This window comes from Lepus europaeus, chromosome 1 (assembly GCF_033115175.1).
Source record: "Lepus europaeus isolate LE1 chromosome 1, mLepTim1.pri, whole genome shotgun sequence".
In the NCBI taxonomy this organism is placed as follows: Eukaryota; Metazoa; Chordata; class Mammalia; order Lagomorpha; family Leporidae; genus Lepus; species Lepus europaeus.
In genome coordinates, this window is record NC_084827.1 from 183,782,215 (window position 1) to 183,806,102 (window position 23,888).

At 59.6% G+C, this 23,888-nt stretch overlaps 2 protein-coding genes across 3 annotated transcripts in view; one reads left to right on the forward strand and one right to left on the reverse strand.

Annotated features, from left to right (window-relative positions):
- Positions 1–9,201, reverse strand: part of THAP4 (THAP domain containing 4) — a 45,973-nt gene extending 36,772 nt beyond the window's left edge. The window contains exons 1-2 of the mRNA XM_062194364.1: positions 9,080–9,201; positions 6,485–7,641 (exon numbers count right to left, since the gene is read on the reverse strand). Of these exons, the coding sequence (XP_062050348.1) occupies positions 6,485–7,641; positions 9,080–9,156 (1,234 nt within the window). The 5' untranslated portion in view covers positions 9,157–9,201. The remainder of the gene's footprint in view (positions 1–6,484; positions 7,642–9,079) is intronic.
- A 548-nt stretch (positions 9,202–9,749) lies between these two features.
- Positions 9,750–23,888, forward strand: part of ATG4B (autophagy related 4B cysteine peptidase) — a 28,166-nt gene continuing 14,027 nt past the window's right edge. Inside the window, exons 1-3 of one of the 2 annotated variants that reach the window (XM_062194398.1) lie at positions 9,750–9,819; positions 21,087–21,188; positions 21,302–21,373. In XM_062194398.1, coding sequence (XP_062050382.1) covers positions 9,810–9,819; positions 21,087–21,188; positions 21,302–21,373 — 184 coding nt within the window. In that variant the 5' untranslated portion in view covers positions 9,750–9,809. Of the gene's footprint in view, positions 9,820–16,890; positions 17,176–21,086; positions 21,189–21,301; positions 21,374–23,888 lie in introns of those variants that run through there. The other variant, XM_062194388.1, reaches the window with a different exon arrangement.

Genomic DNA, 23,888 nt, shown 5'->3' on the forward strand with positions numbered 1-23,888 from the left:
ACAGGTGTGTGTGGGGACAGGTGTGTGGGGGCAGGTGTGGAGGGGAAGGTGTGCGGGGGGGCAGATGTGTGGAGACAGGTGTGTGGGGGACAGGTGTGTGGGGGGACAGGTGTGTGGAGGCAGGTGTGTGGGGGCATGTGTGTGTGGGGACAGGTGTGTGGGGGGACAGGTGTGTGGGGACAGGTGTGTGGGGGGACAGGTGTGCGGAGGCAGGTGTGTGGGGACAGGTGTGTGGGGGACAGGTGTGTGTGGGGGCAGGTGTGTGGGGGGACAGGTGTGTGGAGGCAGGTGTGTGGGGGGACAGGTGTGGGGGGGACAGGTGTGCGGAGGCAGGTGTGTGGGGACAGGTGTGTGGGGGGACAGGTGTGTGGGGGACAGGTGTGTGGAGGCAGGTGTGTGGGGACAGGTGTGTGTGGGACAGGTGTGTGTGGGGGACAGGTGTGTGGGGGGACAGGTGTGTGGGGACAGGTGTGTGGAGGCAGGTGTGGGGGACAGGTGTGTGTGGGGACAGGTGTGTGGGGACAGGTGTGTGTGGGGACAGGTGTGCAGGGGCAGGTGTGGAGGGGAAGGTGTGCGGGGGGGCAGATGTGTGGAGACAGGTGTGCAGGTATGTGGGGGGCCCACTATGCTACTCTGTGTGGCTTGTATATCCTCAAGACTTCACAATGAAAAGTTTTATTTAATTTTTAAAAAGACATATTCATATGAAAGGCAGAGTGATGGGGAGGAAGAGGAAGAGGCAGATCTTCCATCTTCCATCTGGGGTTCACTCCCCAAATGGCTGCAGCAGCCAGGGCTGGGCCAGGCTGCAGCCAGCAGCCCCATCCGTCTCTCCTGCAAGGGTGGCAGAGACCCAAGTGCTTGATCCATCATCTGCTGCCTCCCAGGCACATAAGCAGGGAGCTGGACCTGAAGCAGAGTAGCGGGGACTTGAACCCACAACCCCTCTTGGGATGTGGGGCTCTAAATAAGTGGCTTAACCTGCTGTGCCACAATGCCTGCCCAGTAAAAAGCTTTTACAAGCCCACATGTGCATGATCACGCTATAAAGGAGAAGGAAATACAAACTTTGAAGCTAGTGTGAAATCCTTAAATTGAGAGCAACAGTCAACTCCTCTGTGATCCACGAGCAAGGGGCACAGCGGGCAGTCAAGGAGCGAGCAGCTGAGCAGTGAGCCCCTCCAGGAGCTGGTCTGGGTGTGACAGCAGCACCCTAAGGCCCATGGCCAGAGAGGGCTCAGGGAGCAGAGCAACGCCTCCTGAGAGGGCGCTCAGACTGACCGCTGAAGCCCGTCGGTCCAGCTGCTGCATCTTGAGGAACTTGTCCAAAACTGAAGTAAATGGACTGAAGAGCACCGTACTGTCCTTTCCACATAACCCCCCGACTGACAGCCAGAAAGTCCCCACGCTGAAGAACCCTCAGGACGGCAGACCTGAGACAGCGCCTGGCTCTCATGGCTCCTGGCCACACCCTCCCAGCTCGGGCGCAGAACTGCCACTGAGCAGCCACCGCCTCTGTCCCCATGTCCTGCTGCTCTCCCAAGACAACCAAGACTCTGCTCCCTTCACAGCTCAACTTCCTAGGCAGAGCACCTCCTTCCGGGGCCCCCTTCCCATAGGGCCTTGGGCCCAGTCAGCTGTCTCCATTCTGACCACATCCAGGTCCCACACAGCCGAGTGCCCCTCCTTTTCAGAATGCTCCCTCTCCCCTGGCTCCCATCACTCCACACACACCCCTACAGTCTCCTCTCCCAGATCTGCCCAGTGGCACCTCCACAACCATGGCCTGCTGCTGGGTGTGGTGCCACAGCCCAGTCTAGAACCTCACTCAATCCCATGGCTTCAAACCCCAGACCTCACCCTGACACTCCAGACTCCAACGCCCAACTTTAAGAGGTTCCGTGGGGCCAGTCTTGTGGCATAGCTGAAGATGCTGGCTGCAACACTGGCATCCCATATGGATGCCAGTTGAGCCCAGCTCCCTGCTCATGAGCTCGGGAAAAGCAGTGGAGGATGGTCCAAGTGCTTGGGCCCCTGCCACCCAACCGGGAGACCTGGATGGAGCTCCACGCTCCCGGCTTTGGATTGGCCCAGCCCTGGCTATTGCAGTCTTTTGGGGAGTGAACCAGGGAATGGAAGGTGTGTGTGTGTGTGTGTGTGTGTATGTCCTCCTCTCTCTGTAAGTGCCTTTCAAAGAAATTTAAAAAAGAAAAAAAAAAAAAAAAAAAAAGGATTTTGTACCTGTTCAAAACTGGCCCTAGTCCCTCATGGCACCTCCAACTCAATTCCTCCCCCATGTCAGGAAACCCTCACAGCAGGTGCTCAACCCCACATCTGGCAGATGGGAGCTGGCAGTGCCTGCATCGGCCAGATTGGCATCTCCATCTTCACGGCCACTGTCTACCCTGGGGCCACAGCTGCAGACACCAGCGCCCACTGCAAAATCTACAGGCCACAGGGTCCCACCCTGCTAAAGCCATTCTATCAATTCCCAATGCCCCAGGAAGAAAATGATTCAGGAAACAGAAGACTGTCCACACCTCAGGTCAGAAAGTTCCGCCAAGGGGGTTAGCACTGTGGTGTGGCAGGTAAAGCTATCATCTACATGCCGGCATCCCATACAGGTGCCAATTTGAGTCCTGGCTGTTCCACTTCTGATCCAGCTCCCTGTTAATGTGCCTGGGAAAGCAGCAGAAGATGGTCATTGTTCTCGGTTGGGCTCCTGTGCCCACAGGGGAGACCTGGAAGGAGTTCCAGGCTCCTGGCTTTGGTCTGGTCCAGTCCTGGCTGTTCCAGCCACTCGGGGACTGAACCAGTGCTTGGAAGATCTCTAACTGTGCCTTTCAAATAAAATAAATATCACCAAAAAAGGGGGCGAGGCCCACAGGGGACAAGGTAACAAGATCCACATCAGACACAGCGATGACATTCAGCACTCCAGGGACAAAATGCAACAGCATCCAGCTTGCAGGTCACCCTACAAGGAAACCAGGATCTGACTGGCATTGGACAGTGGGGCCACAGAGAGGGTGACTGATCCCTGTGGGGTGGACATCTGGTGTAGTGGTCAAGATGCTGCTTGGAGCACCCACATCAGAGGCCCAGCTCCGAGCCTGGCTCCACTTCCAATTCCAGCCTCCCACTAACGCACACCCTGGGAGGCAGCAAGTGGTGGTTTCAACTTGTTGGGTTCCCGCCATCTGCACAAGAGACACAGACTTGAGTACCAGGCCCTTGGCTTTAGCCTGGTACAGTCCTGGCTATTATAGATGTTAGGGGAGTAAACCTGCAGAGAAAGATCTGTCTCTCTGTCTTGTCTAATAAGTAAAAATAAATAAACAAAAACCCCAAAAAATTGATTCTTCTGGTTCAGACAGAAAAGAACATGGATATCCAGAGGAAAGATGTTTCCCTGTGCTCAAGGCCAGGAATGCTGACAGCAAACAACCCTTTCCTGGAACTTTACTAGAGTATAAATTCTATACTATACTAGAGTATAAATTCTATACTATACCAGAGTATAAATTCTCAAGAACAATCATCAGACATTTTCTCAAAGGAGAATGACTCCGGATACGATGGACAGTGTGCAGAGGCAGGCGTGGCACTGTGGGTAAACCACTGAGACGCCCCATCCCGTATCCGAGTGCTGGGTTCAAGTCCTGCCTCCACTTCCGATCCAGCTTCCTGCAAACGCACACTCTGGGAAGCAGAAGGTGACGCCTGAAGTACTTGAGTCTCTACACACCCACATGGGAGACCTGGAGCTCCTGGCTGTGCCCTGGTCCAACCCCAGCTGCTGCAGGTGCTTGGAAAGTGAACTAGTAGATGGAAGATCTCCATCTCTCTGCTTTTCAAAAAAACTAAAATTTCTTTTTAAATGGTAAAAAAAAGGTAACCAGTAAAATCTAAATTAGGGTTGCTTCATGCGGGAAAAGTAAGAACACGGGAACTCAGACCCCTGTCTGGACCTGGGAAGCACAGCACAGGGGAAATGACCAACTCTAACCACCGACAGGGTGGGCATCGGCCTGCAGCTGAGACGCCAGTCAGCCCCGGTCCATCAGGGAGCAACATGGTGTGATACTGGGATCTGGCCCTGACTGCAGCTTCCAGCTAACACAGACCCTGGAAGGCAGCAGGTGACAGCCCAAGTAACTGGGTTCCTGCCACCCAAGGAAGACCAGGGCTGGGGCCAGTGCTGTGCTGTAGCAGGTAAAGCCGCTGCCTGCAGTGTAGCCATCCCATAAGGGCACTGGTCTGAGACCAGCTGCTCCACTTCCGATCCAGCTCTCTGCTGTGCCCTGGGAAAGTGGTAGAAGATGGCCCAAGTCCTTGGGGCCCTGCAAGAAGCTCCTGGCTTCAGCTCGGTGCAGCTCTGGCCATTGCAGCCGACTGGGGATTGAACCAGCAGATGGAGGACCTCTCTCTCCCTCTCTCTGCCTGTCCTCTTCTGTGTAACTCTTTCAAATAAATAAACCTCATGGGAAGAAAAAAAAAAGATGACGACCAGGGCCGAGGTCCTGGCCCTTGGTCCAGCTCAGGCCAGTCCCAGCCACTTGCTGCAGGCACCTGGGCAGTGAGTCAGCGGCGGGGGCAGGGAGCTTTCTCCCTCTGTGTCTCTTTCTCGCTGTCTAAAAAAAACAAACATATAAGCATTTACAGGAAAATGGGTTTAATGTCAGTTTCTAACAATGACAGACATCCACTAGAAGAACAGAAACAGGAAAGCACTGTAAACTCAGAAGTAAAAAGATATATAAAAATGCCAGAGTCCCCCACGCACAGCTACAGGTCACAGCCGACAGCCCCAGAGCCCCCACGCACAGCTGCTACCACTGGACCTCAGTACATCAGACAGGAAATGGAGCTCCCTTGCCCCAGCAGTCCACTCCAAACACTGTCAACGCCTTTCTAGGCAACTCCAGGGTTCAAAAGATTCCACCAGCAACAGGGCAGCAGGGGTGTATGGCCAGGCGGAGAGGACAGAGGCCAGTCGCAGGCTTCAGGAAGACAAAATAAACCAAACAAGCAGACACAGGTGGGACGCCAGCGACAGAAACACAGCGGAGGGAAGGGCTGGGTGCGGGCAGAACTGCAGCAGGGCCTCCAGAGCAGTCCTGGAAAACACACGATGAGAAACGCTGTGCGTGGCGTTCAAACACTTTGGCACCAAAAAAACCTGATTTTGAAAAAGATTTGGGGCCAGCGCTGGGGAGTAGTGGGTAAAGCTGTCGCTTGAAGGGCCGGCATCCCATATGGCACCAGTTCGAGTCCTAGTTGCTCCACTTCCAGTCCAGCTCTCTGCTATGGCCTGGGAAAGCAGTAAGCAGACAGCCCAAGTCCTGGAAGAGGCTCCTGGCTTCACACTGGCCCAGCTCTGGCTGTTGCGGCCATTTGGGGAGTGAACCAGTGGATGGAAGACTTTCTCTCTCTGCCTCTGCCTCTCTGTAACTCTCTGCCTTCCAAATAAATAAATCTTTATTAAAAAAAGATTTAGTTATTTATTTGAATGGCAGAGTGACAACGACAGAGAGCGTGTGTGTGAACGCATTATCACTAAAAAGGTATCCTCCACCTGCTGGTTCATTCCCCACATGGCCCAGACTAGGCCAGGCCGAAGCCAGGAGCCAAGAACTCCATCTGGTCTTGCACATGGCTGGCAGGGGCCCAAATACTTGGAACGTCATCTGCTGCCATCAAAGTGCATTAGCAAGGAGCTGCAGTTGGACTGGGAATGGAGCAGCCAGGACTGGAAGCAGCACCCTGATAATGGGATGCCGGCATCCAGGCAGCAACTTAACCCACTGTGCTGCAACTGTGGCCCCAAGGTCATCGTCTAACACTGCTTTCTCGTGAACTTTCTGAAGGCATCCCGGTACAGTGAGAAACCGAAGGAAACGTGGCCAAGAGGGACAGAAAGGCACCACAGCAATCTCAGGTCAGAGAAACCAGGAAACAGGTTACGGTTCTAGGCCAGTCGCCTCGCGTTACCCAGCGTGTCTGAGGAGCCCGACGCAGCGAACGCATCTCAGCCCGGCTCAGCCCACAGCCCGCTGCGGTGCCCTCCTGCTCCCACGAGGGAATGTGCTGTGCTAGAACAGACGCTACGAGGGCAACCACTCACGTCCACACCGACTCTACCCAGGAATAGTCCCGAAACAGGCGTGGAGACGGTCTCCCCAGACAATGCCGCCTTGCCCTGCTTCACACCCAGCTCCCCCACTCTCTGGCTGCCTCTCCCGGGCCATGTGAATACCATGCACGGAGGCAGCACACACTGGGCCCGAGCCCATCCCCGCAGGGCACGCAGCTGCCTTTCTCAGCCACAAACCCAATCGGTGCAGAGGCCTCTCACGTGACCAGAACCCCCCAAGGTCTGCTCCCGAGCCTGGGTCCCCTGTGCACAAGGCGCAGCCACCCGCAGCGGCCCCCAAGGACAGCCCTGGCTGGGGGGAGAGCGGACGCGGGCGCTCATACTGACCACGGCTGGGGGGCGGCAGGCCGCTCAGGTAGGGCAGGCTCAGTCTCCGCAGCTCGTCCAGCTTCTCGCGCAGCTGGCGCACCTGGCTGTCGGAGCGGCTGACCCGCTGGCGCAGGCTCCTCAGCTCGCCGTTCTTCTTCTCCACCTGCTCGCGCAGGCAGCACACCTGGCTCTTGTTCTGGCGGGAGGAGAAGCAGTAGGAGTGCAGCGAGTCGATGAGTTTGCAGGCCCCCGACGCGGACAGGATGACCTCGTTGATGGACATGGGGCTGGCATCGCTGAGCTCACCCTTCACAGCTTCTGCGGCTGGCTTTGGGGGGACGTCGGCGGGAGGGGAGGAGGGGCCCTGGGAAGGCTTCTGGGGCGTCGCCGTGAGCGACGAGCCTGGGGGACTCTGGGCCATACCCTTGTCGGGGCCCAGGCTGTTCCCACTGCAGCTCGGCTCCACCTCTCTCCTCGGCCTCTTGCGGTCGATGGGCTCCCGTGGGACGGACGGCCTCTCTCGAGTGTGCCTGGAGGAGAAACTGTAGGAATGCAGGGAGCCGATGAACTTGCAGGCCCCAGATCCCGGCGGGGAGAAGTCCTCCACGGAGATGCCGCTCTTGTCTGCCACGGCCCCGTCAGCGCAGGCAGGGTTCCTGTCACAGGCCTCAGGGGCAGGCCCTCCTCTCTCTCCCTGGCTGCCTCCCGCCACAGGGGCCAGTCCAGCTCCAGGAGTCCTCTGCGGAGACGGCGGGGTCTGCTCTTGCCCGGCAGCCTCCTCTGGGACCCTGGCTGCGCCTTCGCCCTGCAGAGCAGCGCGCTTCAGCCTGCGCGCCTCGGGCTTGGCCATCAAGGTCTCACCGGAGGATGACGAGCCCGCGGCTCCTCTACTGGCCGCCGTGCTCCCGTGTCCACTCACGCCCGCCTTGGCCTTGCTGGCCTCCTTCCTCCTGGTGCGGCCATGCCCTGCAGGCCCCCGCTTCTTCTCCGTCAGGTGGAAGATGGAGGGCACGGCTGTGGGCTTGAGCAGGCGGTGCTGGTCCTCCAGCCTTTTGGAGAAGCTGTCTTTGGTGAAGTGCTCACTGCACAGGAACGAGTACTTGGTGGGGGTCCAGTTGTCCCTCTGAACAGCTTTTAACCACTGGATCAAGCGTTTCGAGTCCTTGAGAGGGAACCTGTGGGATAAAAGACGAAGCAATTGGAACAAATAACTACCAGTGTCCCTGTCGACTACAAAAGCAAAACGCGTGTTCCTGCAAACACCCAAGTGTTAAAGGAGACTTGAGCCAACAATGGAGGACACCTTGTACTTGGAAGTTATCGCTGGACAGAAACACAAAGATCCCACTGTGCGCCTTCCACAGCGTCTGCCCCGAAGCACACACAGGCGTGGACGACATCCCACAGGACACGGGGCACCTGGGGGACAGCCAGCATCGTTTCTGGAAGTGCCTGCAAGGCAGGACTCTGGGCAGGACCTCCATTGGCAGGGTCGAGGTCAGTGTGGGAAGAGGTGGGAGCACAGGCCAGGAGGGCTGCCAGGTCCCCCGCAACGTGCTGGCACCGCCGGTGGCTCGCACAGCCGTGGGCGGCCCCAGAGGCAGGTGTGGGAGCTGTGACTGTGTTCTGACCGAACTTCCACTTCCAGAAGTAAAACTCTCCTTTAGAAGTCGGCCAGCCCAGCCTGTGCAGGCGGGGACAGCCACTCTGTGACCCCCCCTTGCAGGAAAGCCTGGGGGTGCCAGGACCACCCACACAGACGGTGGCCGTCAGGGCCTCATGGTGCCTTTCAGCTCCCCAAGTTCAGAAAGATCCGGGAGACAGGCGCCAGCGATGGCACAACACGGGGAGAGCTCCGTGCACTTTACCATAGAAAAAAATCATTCCTGAAAACCACTGAGGGAATACAGATTCCTAGTAACCACCTCTTTGTTAGGGCGCAGTCTACATGCACCCGAGGGTGGGGGGCCGACCTCTGACCTGGGCAGCCGGGACCACCGCCAGGCGGGCGCTCCGCGAGCTGCTTCCACAGCCACGGCTGGGGGGTCTGCCCCAGCCCACGAAGCCCCACGAAGGCCGCGCACCTCTCCAGCTGTCAGCTGCCACCGACACGACCCGGGAGGGCACCTGCCGCGCTCCCACAGACGGTCCACCGCACAGGTGCTCCGCTGGGCGCCCGGCTGAGGGGCGCAGCGGGGAGGCCCCCAGGCCCCCGCCGGCACGCAGGGACCCCGGCACGAGGCTCTCCGGAGGGCCTGCCTTGGCACGCGCACGGGGACGAGTCGCCCACGGAAAGACCCTTCCCAGCACAAGCCGCTTCTGGACACCCGCAGCGCACCGCGGGCCAGGGGGCGGCGGCGGGGTGCGAGGCGGCCGGCGGTGGCCGCCGAGTGGCCTCCCCGACTGCCCCGCGGCGCCCGGCCCAGAGACGGCGGCCCGGGCCAAGGTCACACAGCGTCCGCGCCCCCTGCCCGCGCCGCGCCGCCCGCGGGGTCCCGGGCGGCCGAGCCCTGCGCCCCCCGGGGCCCCTCGCCCCAGGGCCGGCCTCGCGGCCTCAGTTTCCCCGCGGGGCCGAGCCGGGCCGGGCGGGGGCGTGGCGGCCGGGCCGCGTACCTGTGGAAGGAGACGGCGCGCTTCTCGCCCTTGCCCTGCCGGTTGGAGCAGTTCACGGCCGCGCAGCAGATCACCATCGCGGGCCTCGGCCGGCCGCGCCGCCAGGCCCCGGCCCTCGCCGCCCGCCCGCCGCCCGCGGACCGCCCGAGGGAGGGAGCGAGCGAGCGAGCGAGCGAGGGGCGCGGGCGGCGACGCGGCTCGGGGCGTGGGCGCGGCCGCCGTACGCCAAGATGGCGGCGCGGGGCTCGGACAGACAGGCGCCCAGGCGTCTCGGGGCGGCGGACGCTTCTGGCCGTTGGAGCGTCAGCGAGAGGGCGGACGGATGGCGGTGGCCGAGGCGGCGGCGGCGGCGGCGGCGGCGAGTGGGGAGCGAGCCGGCGGGGCGGGTCGTGCGGCGACATGGCGCGCGGACTGTCCGTAAAGCAAGATGGCCGCGCCGGCTTGACCACGCGTGCCCCTCCCGCCTCAGCGGGCCGCTCCGGACCTTCCTAGGGAGAGAGCGCGGTGCGTGGCGCGAAGGGTCCCGCCAGGCAGCAGGGTAAACCGCCGGCCGCACCCTCCGCGCGCGGCCTTGGGGCTCGCGGCAGCCACCGTACGCCAAGATGGCGGCCCCCGCGCTTCCGCCCGCGCTTCCGCCCGCTTGCGATTGGCCCTCGCGCCGCCCCGTCGTCGCGTCGCGCTGCGAGCCCGTCGGGCTCCGCGCGGGTCAGTCGGCGGCCGGACCGGGAAGATGGACGCAGGTGAGGGGCGCGGGCCCGGGGCCTCCCCGCAAGGCGAACCGGCTTCTCTCTGCCTCCTGTTCGGCCCGGCCCGCCGCGATCCGCTGGGCGCACGCCGCGGCGGCCTGGGCTGGGCGAGGTGCGGGGAGCGGGCAGCGTCCGCGGGCCGAGGGCGCGCGGGGAGGACGCCGCGCCTGTCCCAGCCACGCCGGAGCCGCCGGCGCTCTGCGGTCCCGCTGGGGCGCGGGCTTGGCGGCCCGAAGTCTGAGGCCTGGGGGCGGCGCTCCGGGCGGCACGGCTGGGCCTCCGCGCCGAGACCGCCAAGTGACCGGCAGGCCGGAGGCCGGGAGCTCCTCTGGGTGCCTGTCCAGCTCGCCGGGCTGTGTGTTGTGCGGGTGCGTGCGGCGGGCCCGAGCTTGCTGGCGACGCGAGGCCGGGTTTGCCGCGTTTCCCTCGGGAGGGGACGATGCCTTCGCCGTTGCTGGCGACGCTGTCGGTCGGCCCCGCACCGTTTGCAGGCTTCCGCACGGACGGCCGCTTCTTTGCGCCCTGGGATCCCCGCAGGCGTGGAAGGCCCGGGCGCGCTGCTGCGACGGTGGCCGGGGAAGGTCCCGGCGCGGCGCGGGGCTGACGCGGGTCGGGGGTGGGGGAGCCCGCGCGTCCTCCCTGTGCGGTTTGCGTCCGACGTGGTCGCCCCGCAGGTCGGAGCTGAGCGCGGGGAGGAACGGGGCTCCGCTTTGGGACGTCCTCACGTGCGCGGGGGTGACACTGCCGCTTGCAGGAACAGAGGAGGTGTTAGCGTGTGGCGCGCGTGGCGGCCGAGCTTTCCCCGGAAACCACATCACTGCTGAGGGCAGGCCCCAGACCCTGGGACTTAGAGGAGGGAGAGGACGTCCTGGACGGAGGCCTGGTTGGCAGCCGCTGGTGGGGGACACGTGCCCTGAAGGTTGTGTTCTGGCTGGGACCCACGGCTGTGCAGGAAGTGCAGGGGGCCGAGGGCGAGTGAGCAGGCCCTCGTGAGGACATGGCGTTTGCTCGGAGCAGGATGGCGACCCCTGGGGTGTGTGCAGGGAGCCTGATCAGCCGACTCGCTGCGGTGTGTGCGGAGCGGACTGCAGAGACCGTGGGGAGGCGAGGGGTCGGCGTGAATTCTGGACAGGCTCTGAAGGTTGGGCCCCAGGGTGCACGTGGGGAGGCGTGGCGCCAAGAGGCCGGGGAGGCCTCCCTGGCGGGCAGCCGTCCGAGCTGGGTGTTGTGCTGTGATGCCCAGGGGCCTTGTGGATTTGGAGCTGAGGGAAGCGGCCTGGGCTGGAGATGGGTGGGAGGTCGCAGGGCTGGGACTGGTTCGGAGGAGCAGGTGGACCCTGGTTTGCTTTTGCTCTCCCCACTGCTCCTGGCTGCAGGAGCTGGCAGGGGCAGCGCCGCCACAGCCACTCTGCCCATTCCTGAGGACAAGCTCTGTCTCGGGCCCACGTTGCTCGTGCGTCTCACGTCTGGCTGGAGGTTGGCAGTCGAGGGACCAGCACTGCGAGGGTTTGCAGGGTTGGCCTTCGGCACAGGGGTTAGGACACCGCTTCCCACACCCGCATCCCACACCCGAGCACTGGGTTGGCGTCCGACTCCACTTCCCACTCCAGCTTCCTGCCACGCCACATCCCGGGAGGCAGCCCTCCACTCACGGGAGAGATCTCGCTGGAGCTCCCTGCGCATGGCTTCAGCCTGGCTGGCCCTGGCTGTTGTGGGCATCTGAGAAGTGAACCAGCAGGTGGAAGACCCATCTTTCTCCTCTCTCTCTCTCTCTCTCTCTCTGCCTTTCAAAGAAAAACCAAGGATTTCAGGGGCTGGTGCTGTGGCACAGCAGGTAGAGCTGCCATCTGCAGTGCCAGCATCCCATATGGGTGCCAGTTTGAGACCCGACTGCTCCACTTTTGATCCAGCTCTCTGCTAATGGCCTGAAAAAGCAGTAGAAGACGGCCCAAGTCCTTGGGCCCCTGCACCCGCGTGGGAGACCCGGGAGAAGCGCCTGGCTCCTGGCTTCAGATCGGACCAGCTTCAGCCGTTGTGGCCATTTAGGGAGTGAACCAGCAGATGGAAGACCTCTCTCTGTCTCTGTCTCTGTCTCTCTCTCTCTACTTCTCTGTAACTCCACTTTCCAAGTAAATAAATAAATAAATCTTTTAAAAAAACAATTTCAGTCCGTAGAGTTTGTGTGTGAGGTAACTGGTGTACACTGGAAATGCCTGGGAAGGAGCAGTGGTTTTAAGGTGGACATCCTGTGTGTGGCGCTCGCTGGGGCCCTGTCCCCTGTGCGTCTGATGGAGCTGGGACCTGTGTGTGGCGCTCGCTGGGGCCGTGTCCCCTGTGCGTCTGATGGAGCTGGGACCTGTGTGTGGTGCTCGCTGGGGCCGTGTCCCCTGTGCGTCTGATGGAGCTGGGACCTGTGTGTGGTGCTCGCTGGGGCCGTGTCCCTGTGCGTCTGATGGAGCTGGGACCTGTGTGTGGCGCTCGCTGGGGCCGTGTCCCCTGTGCGTCTGATGGAGCTGGGACCTGTGTGTGGCGCTCGCTGGGGCCGTGTCCCCTGTGCGTCTGATGGAGCTGGGACCTGTGTGTGGTGCTCGCTGGGGCCGTGTCCCCTGTGCGTCTGATGGAGCTGGGACCTGTGTGTGGTGCTCGCTGGGGCCGTGTCCCCTGTGTGTCTGATGGAGCTGGGACCTGGGCTGCTTGCTTTGTCTCTCTTCTTCCCTTTCTTTCTGAGCTGAGCCGTTGAGCCAGTGTCTTCATATGAACTCTTTGGGGTTAAAATAACCACAATCACGTTGTTACCGTAAACATGAGAGCTTTCTACGGGAAGAGGAGAGGCTTTCTGTTGAGTTTATTTATCAAGTTTAATCTTTCAGAATATGTAGGTGTCCAGGGAAGTATTTTCAAAATGAGATACTTTACAGTCAGCTCTAAATTTGTTGCTTATGGTTTTTGTGTTTCTTCCTGGTTAATTAGTGTAATTGGAGCTAAGTGGAGAAAGCCTGGTGAAACTCACTGAGCCTGGTCTTTTTTCTGCCTGCTGCATTAATAGTATTTGGTCATATCTTCTTTTCAAAATAAAATCATCCCCTGGAGACTGGCATTCATTTTGAGGCACAGCTCGCTCGCTTGCTTGCTTGCTTGCTTTCTCTCTTCCTTTTTTTTCTTAAAGATTTATTTACTTATTTGAAAGGCATAGTGACAGTTTCCATCTGTTGTTCACTCCCCAGATGGCCGCAATGGCCAGGGCTGGGCCAGGGCTGGGCCAGTCTGACGCCAGGAGCTCCATCCAGGTCTCCTATGGAGGTGGGAAGGTGTGGGTGGCAGGGGCCCAAGCACTTGGGCCATCTTCCACTGCTTTTCCCAGGCCATTGGGTCCGAGTGGAGCAGCTGGACATGAACTGGCGCCCATGTAGGAAGCTGGCATCGCAGATAGAAGCTTTACCTGCTACGCCGCAACACTGGCCCTGAGGCACACCTCTATCCCAGCAGCTGTACGGACCACTTCAGAAACGGCCTGCTGTGGTGCGTGAGGGTGCTGAGGTCACATGTGATGGTGCTGAGGTCATGTGTGAGGTGCTGAGGTCACAGGTGAGGGTGCTGAGGTCATGTGTGAGGTGCTGAGGTCATGGCGCGAGGGTGCTGAGGTCATGGCGTGAGGGTGCTGAGGTCATGGCGCGAGGGTGCTGAGGTCACTGAGGGTGCTGAGGTCACGGCGTGAGTGTGCTGAGGTCATGGCATGAGGGTGCTGAGGTCACTGAGGGTGCTGAGGTCACGTGTGAGGGTGCTGAGGTCACGGCGTGAGGTTGCTGAGGTCACATGTGAGGGTGCTAAGGTCACGTGGGGGTGCTGAGTTTGCGGTGTGAGGGTTCTGAGGTCCATGTGAGGTGCTGAGGTCACTGAGGGTGCTGAGGTCATGTGTGAGGTGCTGAGGTCACAGCGTGAGGGTGCTGAGGTCACAGGTGAGGGTGCTGAGGTCATGTGTGAGGTGCTGAGAGTGCTGAGGTCATGTGTGAAGGTGCTGAGGTCACAGCGTGAGGGTGCTGAGGTCACAGGTGAGGGTGCTGAGGTCATGTGTGAGGTGCTGAGGTCACTGAGGGTGCTGAGGTCATGTGTGAGGTGCTGAGGTCACTGAGGGTGCTGAGGTCATGGCGTGAGGTGCTGAGGTCACTGAGGGTGCTGAGGTCATGTGTGAGGGTGCTGAGGTCAAGGTGTGAGGGTGATGAGGTCACATGTGATGGTGCTGAGGTCACGGCACGAGAGTACTGAGGTCACAGGTGAGGGTGCTGAGGTCACGTGTGAGGGTGCTGAGGTCATGTGTGAGGTGCTGAGGTCACTGAGGGTGCTGAGGTCACGTGTGAGGGTGCTGAGGTCATGTGTGAGGGTGCTGAGGTCACGTGGAGGTGCTGAGTTTGCGGTGTGAGGGTTCTGAGGTCCATGTGAGGTGCTGAGGTCACTGAGGGTGCTGAGGTCATGTGTGAGGTGCTGAGGTCACGTGTGAGGGTGCTGAGGTCACGTGTGAGGGTGCTGAGGTCACATGTGAGGGTGCTAAGGTCACGTGGAGGTGCTGAGTTTGCGGTGTGAGGGTTCTGAGGTCCATGTGAGGTGCTGAGGTCACGGCGCGAGGGTGCTAAGCTGAGGTCACAGCCAGGGTCGTGAGAAAGGCAAGCCCTTCCATGGAGAATGCCCGAGTGGAGCTCACCTGTGAGTGGCCGGCAGCCCTGGCGAGTGGAGTTGGTGACGGCCAGCCCGTGCAGTTGTCAGTGACTGTGAGCTTTCCACGCGGGATTTGTCCTTTTCCTGGGCCCTTATGCCGCTGGCAGAGCTGGCCACCTTGCCCATCTGTGGGCCTGCTGAGGTTCAGATGTGTGTCACTCAGTGCACACGTGGGCTGTCATTCTCCACAGACGTCAGGAGCCCATGATCTGTGCATGGTGCTGCAGTGGCGACTGGGAGCGTGTGCGGGCGAGGCAGGGTCCGCTGGGGGCTGCCGTCAGATGGTGCGGAACCTCTTGTTGCTAGCGTAGTAACGACACCAAGGCTGTGTTGGTTCCAATGACTTCATTATGCAGTGGGGAAGTCACACATTCTAAATCACACAGCACACTGGGCAAACCGACCACCCTGGGTTCCCAAAGTACCTCTGCTGCTCCTCACAACGTGTCTTAGCCTCGGAGGGTGGATTCTCACAGCATTCACATGGGTGGTAGCTCTGGACTGGTGAATGTAGGTCTTGAAGGGCGAGCAGGGCCTTGGTGTCAGGCAAGCTCAGGGCCTTGGCGTTGGGCAGGCACAGGGCCCCATCATCGGGCGAGCTCAGAGCCCTGGTGTCAGGCCCCATCATCGGGCGAGCTCAGGGCCCTGGTGTCAGGCCCCATCATCGGGCGAGCTCAGGGCCCTGGTGTCAGGCCCCATCATCGGGCGAGCTCAGGGCCCTGGTGTCAGGCCCCATCATCGGGCGAGCTCAGGGCCCTGGTGTCAGGCCCCATCATCGGGCGAGCTCAGGGCCCCGGCGTCGGGTAGGTACAGAGCTGGCTGGGAGAACTCTCTCATGGGAAGGTCAGAGTGCGGTGGGTCACCTGGAGCTCTCCCTCTGCCGCTCGGGAGAGTCTGTCCAGGGAGTCTCTGTGGGCCTCTTCAGCCTGCAGTTTGTGTGTGCACTTTTGGGGGTCAGTGTGGGGCTGATAAGGTCTCAGGAGGGCGTGTGCGGGCCGTGGGCGGTATCTCCTGCAGGCAGTGTAGCTCTTGCTTGTTTCTTGTTGATAGTGTGGTGGAGCTGTTCAGCTCCTGCTCGTCACACCACTGCAGTTCGACGAGGACCCAGGTGTGAGGGCCTTCCTGTGCTCCCTGGGGTCCACCATGCCTGTCCTGCAGCCTGCGTGCGGAGGGCTCTGGGAGCCAGCCACGAAAGGCTTCTGCATGCAAGGTTCAGTTCTAGTAAAGAAATTCACGTATTTTGCTCAGTTTATATTGTGTTTGGGACTGCAGCCAGTCTGGGGATAGAATTGGAGGCTGTGTGTGCCCGTCTCACCGCCAGGGACTGGAGAAGGCGCTCCCGTTTCCCCCTTACCCAGTTCTGTGACGGGGCAGAGTGGGCCAGAGCTGAGGCACAGAAAGGTTCCCAGCCGGCTGGTAGTGGCTCAGACCTCTGACTGCTCACTGAGGGGATTGTGCTGGCCAGTGTGACACACGGGTGCCCCCCTTGCGGTGTCATCCAGGTGTCGAGAAGAGGGGACACTGCGGTGTGGCTCTCATCCTGCACAGGGGAGGTTCTGGGAGGGGCCTGGGCGCATCCCAGCCGGGAAGAGCACGGAAGCTGGGATGCGGGGAGGGAGCGTGGAAGCCTCCCCAGGGACTTGTGGTCATCTTGCCCCACTGGTCTGCTTGCTGGCTGCCAGCTCATGAGGCCACCCAGCCCATAATTGTCGTGGTTGCAGCAGGAGTGTTGGTGTTGTTCCCTCTGAAGTCGGCTTCCTTGCCTATAAAGTGTGCTGATAAACCAGGAAGTAGGCCTGGCTGTCACCCTGTTTCCAGAGTGAGCCTTCTTCCATTTCTGCTTCAAATGCTTGACTTCGTCCTTTGTTATTTATACATATGTGTGTGTGTATATATATATATATATATATTTTTTTTTTTTTTTGACAGGCAGAGTTAGTGAGAGAGAGACAGAGAGAAAGGTCTTCCTTTTCCGTTGGTTCATCCCCCAAGTGGCCGCTGCGGCCGGTGTGCTGCACTGATCCGAAGCCAGGAGCCAGGTGCTTCCTCCTGGTCTCCCATGCGAGTGCAGGGCCCAAGCACTTGGGCCATCCTCCACTGCACTCCCGGGCCACAGCAGAGAGCTGGCCTGGAAGAGGAGCAACCGGGACAGAATCTGACACCCCAACCAGGACTAGAACCCGGGGTGCCAGCGCCGCGGGCGGAGGATTAGCCAAGTGAGCTGCAGCGCCAGCCCTGTTTATTTATATTTTGAATACTGGAGGCTGGATACCATGGAAGCTCAGCCCCCCTCCTCCAGTTCCAGTGCCACCACCGATGGATCCTTCTGGAATGCTCCACAGAGAGGCTTATCCAATGCACTCATCAACTCCAGGATTTGATAGATACTGCATTTTTAGCTCAAAGCTGGGTCTTTGGGGGTATCTCAGATCTCACTAGGAGGTTCCGGTGCCAACAGGGATTAAAGTGCCTGCCCTGCCCTCTTTGAGTTGGAGTCGGATGGGGGTGTTCGCAGCTCCTGCCCTGAGAACGTTCTGGTCTGAGTGTGCGCGTTGAACACAGCCTCGAGGTTGAAGTCTCCGGAGAGGTGGATGTTCGCAGCTTCTCCTAGAGGGAGGCCTGAGCGTGACTCCATTGCAGGTCAGGTCACCGGGGACAGGAAGCTTACGTGGAGTCAGCGTGGCGGACATGGTCTCTGAAAGCCTGGACAGGGGAGGGCGGAGCTGCAGGGCGTGGTCCCTGCTGTCCCCCAGTGCTGCCCTCACGCCTCTCAGGAAGCCGAGCGCTGTGCTTGTGGATTCGCTGCTGGGCGTGGTGAGGCTTGTGTGTCTGTAACCCCACGACGCCAGCCGAGTCCGGAGCCCCACGTGTGTGTGGGAAGCCTCACAGCCACACGCAAGGCTGCCCTGTTATTACCCCAGCTTACGGGTGTGGGATGGGCTGTGGCTAGACGTGAATTCAGTGGCCTGGGAACCCGCAGTGAGCGCCTGAGCTGGGATCCGGGTCCTGAGGGCCCCTGCCCGTTTCTCCCTGAAGGGTTGGGCCTTGTGTAGAAACATGGCAGAGCGCTGGTGCCAGCAGTCTGTGACAGTGAACATGCGTGTGGCAGGGACGCTGGTGCCGGCAGTCTGTGACAGTGAACACGCGTGTGGCAGGGACGTTTGTGCCGGCAGTCCAGTACAGTGAACACGCGTGTGGCAGGGACACATGCCGGCAGTCTGTGACAGTGAACACGTGTGTGGTGGGGACACTTGTGCCGGCAGTGTGACAGTGAACACGTGTGTGGCGGGGACACTCGTGCTGGCAGTCTGAGACAGGGAACATGCATGTAGCAGGGACACTCATGCCAGCAGTCTATGACAGTGAACACTTGTGCTGGCAGTATGAGAGTGAACACGTATGTGGTGGGGACACTTGTGCCGGCAGTGTGACAGGGAACACGTGTGTGGCGGGGACACATGTGCTGGCAGTATGAGAGTGAACACGTGTGTGGCGGGGACACTTTTGCCAGCAGTGAGACAGTGAACACGTGTGTGGCGGGGACACTTTTGCCAGCAGTGAGACTGAACACGTGTGTGGCAGAGACACTCATGCTGGCAGTGAGACAGTGAACACACGTGGCAGGCATGTTGGTGCCACGGTCTGTGACGTTGAGCATGAGTGAGCTTGTGCCAGCAGTCTGTGACAGGGTGCACCTGTTGCTGATAGCACCGCGTGGGTTGGTAGGATACATATACAGTGATGGCCTCGTTGTCGGAAAGGTGAAGACGGGGCCCGTGTTGGCACAGTGGGTGTAGCTGCTGTCTGTGATGCTGGCATCCCACAGCAGAGCCAGCTGCTCATTTCTGATCCGGTTTCTGCTGATGCACCTGGGAGGCAGTGGATGATGGGCCCCTGCCACCCTGTGGGAGACCTGGATGGAGCTCCTGGCTCCTGGCTTCAGCCTGGCCCAGCCCTGACCTTCGCCAACCATTTGGGGAGCAAACCAGCATTTGACAGATTTCTTTCTTGCTCCCTCACTCTGTCACTCTGCCTTTCAAATAAATAAAATCTTTGTTTTATTTTATTTTATTTTTTTAGAAAAACAAGGTAGAGATGAGGAAGCCGCAGATGTGGTCTTGTCTGCAGTGGGTCTGTGGGTAGACTTCAGGAGGTGTTGGCAGGGGAGGGGACTTCAGGTGACTTCGTGCTTTCGTGGTGTTGTGTTTGCCGTTGTCACTGAGAGGCGGGCTGCTCTCACACGTGGAGTCTGGGTAGGCGTCTGGTGCCACAATGACTTGGGACGTGGCATTGGTACCAGAGTGCCTGCCCTGGGTGTTTCCCTCCATCTTCCTGCTAATGTTCACCCTTGGAGCACCAGGTGATGGCTCCGGTACTGGGCTTCCTGCAGCCATGTGGAGACCTGGGTTGAGTTCTGGTTTCCTGGCTTCAGTCTGGCTTAGCCCTGGCTGTTCCATGTGTTAGAGATTTATTTATTTATTTGAAAGGCAGAGTTACAGAGAGGCAGAGGCAGAAGCAGAGAGGTCTTCCATCTGCTGGCTTACTCCCCAAATGATGCAATGGCCGGAGCTGAGCTGAACCGGAGCCAGGAGCCAGGAGCCTCTTCTGGGTCTCCCACACAGGCACAGGGGCCCAAGGACTTGGGGCATCTTCCACTGCTTTCCCAGGCCATTAGCAGGGAGCTGGATTGGAAGTGGAGCAGCCAGGTCTCAAACAGGCACCCATATGGGATGCCAGTACTGCAGGCGGCAGCTTCACCCTCTACACCACAGCATCAGCCCCTCAAAAAAAATTTTTTTTTGACAGGCAGAGTAGACCGAGAGAAAAGTCTTCCTTTTCCATTGGTTCATCCCCCAAGTGGCCGCTGTGGCCGGTGCACCGAGCTGATCCAAAGCCAGGAGCTTCTCCTGGTCTCCCATGCGGGTGCAGGGCCCAAGCACTTGGGCCATCCTACACTGCCTTCCCTGGCCACAGCAGAGAGCTGACCTGGAAGAGGAGCAACTGGGACAGAATCCGGCGCCCCAGCTGGGACTAGAACCCCGGGGTGCCAGCGCCACAGGCGGAGGATTAGCCTATTGAGCCGCGGCGCCGGCCCAAATAATTTTTTTTTTTTTAAGATTTATTTTTATTTATTTGAAAGATGGAGCTACAGAGAGAGGTAGAGACAGAGAAAGAGGTCTTCCATCCGCTGGTTCACTTCCCAGATGGCTGCAACAGCCAGAGTTGACCGATCCGAAGTCAGGAGCCAGGAGCTTCTTCCAGGTCTCCCACGTGGGTGCAGGGGCCGGAGCACTTGAGCCATCTTCTGCTGCTCTCCCAGGCCACAGCAGAGAGCTGGATCAGAAGAGGAGCAGCTGGGACTAGAACCGGTGTCCATATGGGATGCTGGCGCTTCAGGCCAGTGCTTTATTTAACCTGCTGTGCCACAGCGCTAGCCCCTCAAATAAATTATAAAACAAAACAAAAACAAACAAAAAAAACACCTGGATGCCAACTCAGAGCGAGCTGTGTGCAACTTGGCCCTGTCCTCCTGCCAGAAGCTTTTGTTTGGGAACGGTGTAGAGCACAGGCTTCCTCAGGCACAGTTCTGTGGACAGGAGGGTGTTGGGCCTCTGGGTCCCTTCTTGAAGCAAACAGAACCAGCCCAAAGGCCTTGTCAGCACAGCTTGTGGATACTATGGCTCCTGACCAGCCAACTCCTGGGAATGGGGTGTGGCCACATGTTCCCCTCCAGGAGTGGTGTCACCCTGAACGCAGATTCCAGGCATGATGTCTTGGCATCAGGCCCATTGGAGGACTTTGCAGGGGGCTTCATGTCTGGGGTCACTTCCCATTCAGGAGTAGCACATGCCCACCCCCTGCACCTTACTGTGCCATCCAAGGAGGGGACCAGGAGCCCAGCACTTGTGCCCCTGAAGAGGCTGCCCCAGTACAGCATGTGCCGCTGGGAGAGCTGCGGTGAAGCTGAGGTGTCCGGGACAGCTGACTCCATGCTCTGGTTTTCCTGTGGCCTCCCTGGCCCACGAAGACCAAGGGTGTGGTTTCATGTCACTTTGTCCTCTAGGCTTTAAACATTTTAAGTCTAAAACAATTGTTTGGGTCAGTTTTCTTTTTTTGTTTTTAAGTGTACATTCTATTCAGGCCGGCCCCAGCCGGTTTCCTCAGGCTCACATCCGCTGCTGGCTCCTGCACGTGTAGTTTTCCTGACAGCGGTGGCTGTGGTGGCACCGGACACACAGGGCGTGCCACGTGTAGGGCTGGTGTTGTGCAGCTGGATAAGCCACCACCTCTGATGCCAGTGTCACATGTGGAGGGCCGGTTCAAGTCCTGGCTGCTGCCCTGCCGACGAGCCCGGGCTCCTGGCTTTGTCCTGGCCCAGCCCCAAACATCACAGCCAGCAAAAGGGAGATCTCTTTATGTCTCCCCCCCTTTCATTCTGCCTTCAAGTAGTAAAGAAAAAGGAATTGACACGCATGTTCATTTTGGTATAGATATGCTGTATCTTATGAAATCCTGGAAGCCTGATCGATGTGTGTTTCTGCTCTCGACAGCCACTCTGACCTACGACACTCTCCGGTTTGCCGAGTTTGAGGATTTCCCCGAGACCTCGGAGCCCGTGTGGATACTGGGTAGAAAGTACAGCCTTCTCACAGGTGTGAGTTGTGCCGCGGCAGGGGCTGGGATCCTCATGGTTGCGACTGACCTCTGTGCTGTGGCCTGCAGACTCATGGCTCCCCTGTGTGTTCTTCTCTTAAATAACCTCTAGAAAAGAACGAGATCTTGTCCGATGTGGCGTCTAGACTGTGGTTCACATACAGGAAGAACTTCCCGGCCATTGGTGAGTGCCCGTTGGTGCTGCGGCGTTCTAGGGAGGAGAAAGCTTGCTCGTGCTCTGGGCCAGATACTTTGCCACAGCCCTTAGGCAACCCTGGAGATGTGAGGCAGCTGAGGGCCCAGGGATGGCAGGTCTGGCGTGTCACTGCAGGCTTCTGACGCCACTCAGGTCACCACTTGTCCTGAGTGTCGAAGTCACGTCAGGGCACAACCAGCAGTTTATTTTATTTGTAAAGATGGATTTACTTATTTATTTGAAAGGTAGAGCCACAGAGAGAGAGAGGGAGACCTTCCATCTGCTGGTTCATTCCCTAAATGGCCACAGCAGCTGGACTGGGCCAGGAACTGTATCCTGGTATCCCACACGTGTGGCAGGGGGCCACAGCAGCTGGGTCTGGGCCAGGAACTGTATCCTGGTATCCCACACGTGTGGCAGGGGGCCACAGCAGCTGGGTCTGGGCCAGGAACTGTATCCTGGTATCCCACACATGTGGCAGGGGGCCACAGCAGCTGGGTCTGGGCCAGGAACTGTATCCTGGTATCCCACACGTGTGGCAGGGGGCCACAGCAGCTGGGTCTGGGCCAGGAACTGTATCCTGGTATCCCACACGTGTGGCAGGGGGCCACAGCAGCTGGGTCTGGGCCAGGAACTGTATCCTGGTATCCCACACGTGTGGCAGGGGGCCACAGCAGCTGGGTCTGGGCCAGGAACTGTATCCTGGTATCCCACACGTGTGGCAGGGGGCCACAGCAGCTGGGTCTGGGCCAGGAACTGTATCCTGGTATCCCACACGTGTGGCAGGGGTCTGAGCACTGAGTCGTCGTCCTCTGCCTTTTCAGGCGTGTTAGCAGGGAACTGGATCAGAATTGGAGCAGCCGGGCTCGAAACAGCACTCCGATATGGGATGCTGGTGTTGCAAGTGGCAGCTTCACCTACCACAGCTCTGGCCTGCAGCCAGCCTTTGCTGAACGCAGGACAGAACAGATTGTGATGGTGCATTGGCCATAGGAAGATAGCTTGTTGCTGCAGGAGACTGAGTTGCGGTTTGTGGATCTGAGTGAGCGTGCTGGGTCCTGTCCGCGTTGTGTCTCTCGCTCCAGGTCCAGAATGTGTGGAAGCCATTGCTCTATGCATCACCTTTCTGGTGCATTCCACGTTTAGCAGTGGGGAGATCTGAGAGGTAAAGTGGATGTGATGTGTTTTACGTCCCACAGACACACGTTCCATTCTGAGTGAGTCTGCCTCCTCCTGTGCCCTGCAGTGGCTGCAGGGTGTGGCTGCTCTGGACGTCGAGAACAGAGGCTAGGGCTGAGGCTGACGTTGCTCTGGTGGCCAAATCATGGTGCCCCGAGCAGGCACCGTTCTGAACGGGGCCTCGTGTGTTCTCTGGGCGCGAGGGGGAAATGAAGCAGCCACAAGTACCAGATGCAGCACAGGCAGGTGCGCACTCCCGCACGGGACGCTCGGTGCTGTGATTTGTCAGAATCGCTCTGGGAATTCCACAAATCTTTCCTGCACACCTGCTTGGTGCCTGCCCTCTGTTCAGTCCTGGTCCTCAAGGACTGTGCCAGGCGCTGGGCAGGAGACCGGTGCGGGAGAGCAGTCTTCCTCTTGGCAGTGTCGTGGAGGGCTGGGCCAGGGATGGGCCGCGGGAGCTCTGCTCAGTCCTGCCGCCCATGTACAGGATGTGTGCTGCTCAGACGAGGACTGAGGGCCCTGCCGTGAGCGCGGCTGCCCGGCTGCCCGTCGTGCCAGCTGCCTCTGTCCCAGGAGGCTGGGCTGTCCCCCAGTGTGTGGGAGAATCTGCTGGAGGCGGGAGGTGGGTGAAGTATGGGCCAGGACCCTGAGTCCCTGCTCCCCCACCTTGGTGTGCTGCCACCTGCCTCCCCCACCACGTGGCGCCCTTTGTCATCCTTCTCTGTCACAGGCCTGTGGTGGCATCCCTGGGGCTCCTGCTGGCAGCCTCCATGATGTCTCCCAAGCACCTGTCACACAGTGCACGTGAAGAGCCTGAGGTGTCAGCCCAGCACTGAGACGCCACACCTCCGCTGCATGAGCCTCCGCTGCACGAGCATCCGCCGTGTGTTTGAGGGGCCGTCAGGACAGGTCGCTGGGCGAGCGTGGCCCCTGTGTTACTGAGGCAGGCAGAGCGGATGGACGAGGGTGTCCACACCTCCGCTGCACGAGCCTCCGCCGTGTGTTTGAGGGGCTGTCAGGACAGGTCGCTGGGCGAGCGTGGCCCCTGTGTTACTGAGGCAGGCAGAGTGGATGGATGAGGGTGTCCACACCTCCGCTGCACGAGCCTCCGCCGTGTGTTTGAGGGGCCGTCAGGACAGGTCGCTGGGCGAGCGTGGCCCCTGTGTTACTGAGGCAGGCAGAGTGGATGGATGAGGGTGTCCTCGCCTGTGCTGCACGAGCCTCCGCCGTGTGTTTGAGGGGCCGTCAGGACAGGTCGCTGGGCGAGCGTGGCCCCTGTGTTACTGAGGCAGGCAGAGTGGATGGATGAGGGTGTCCACAC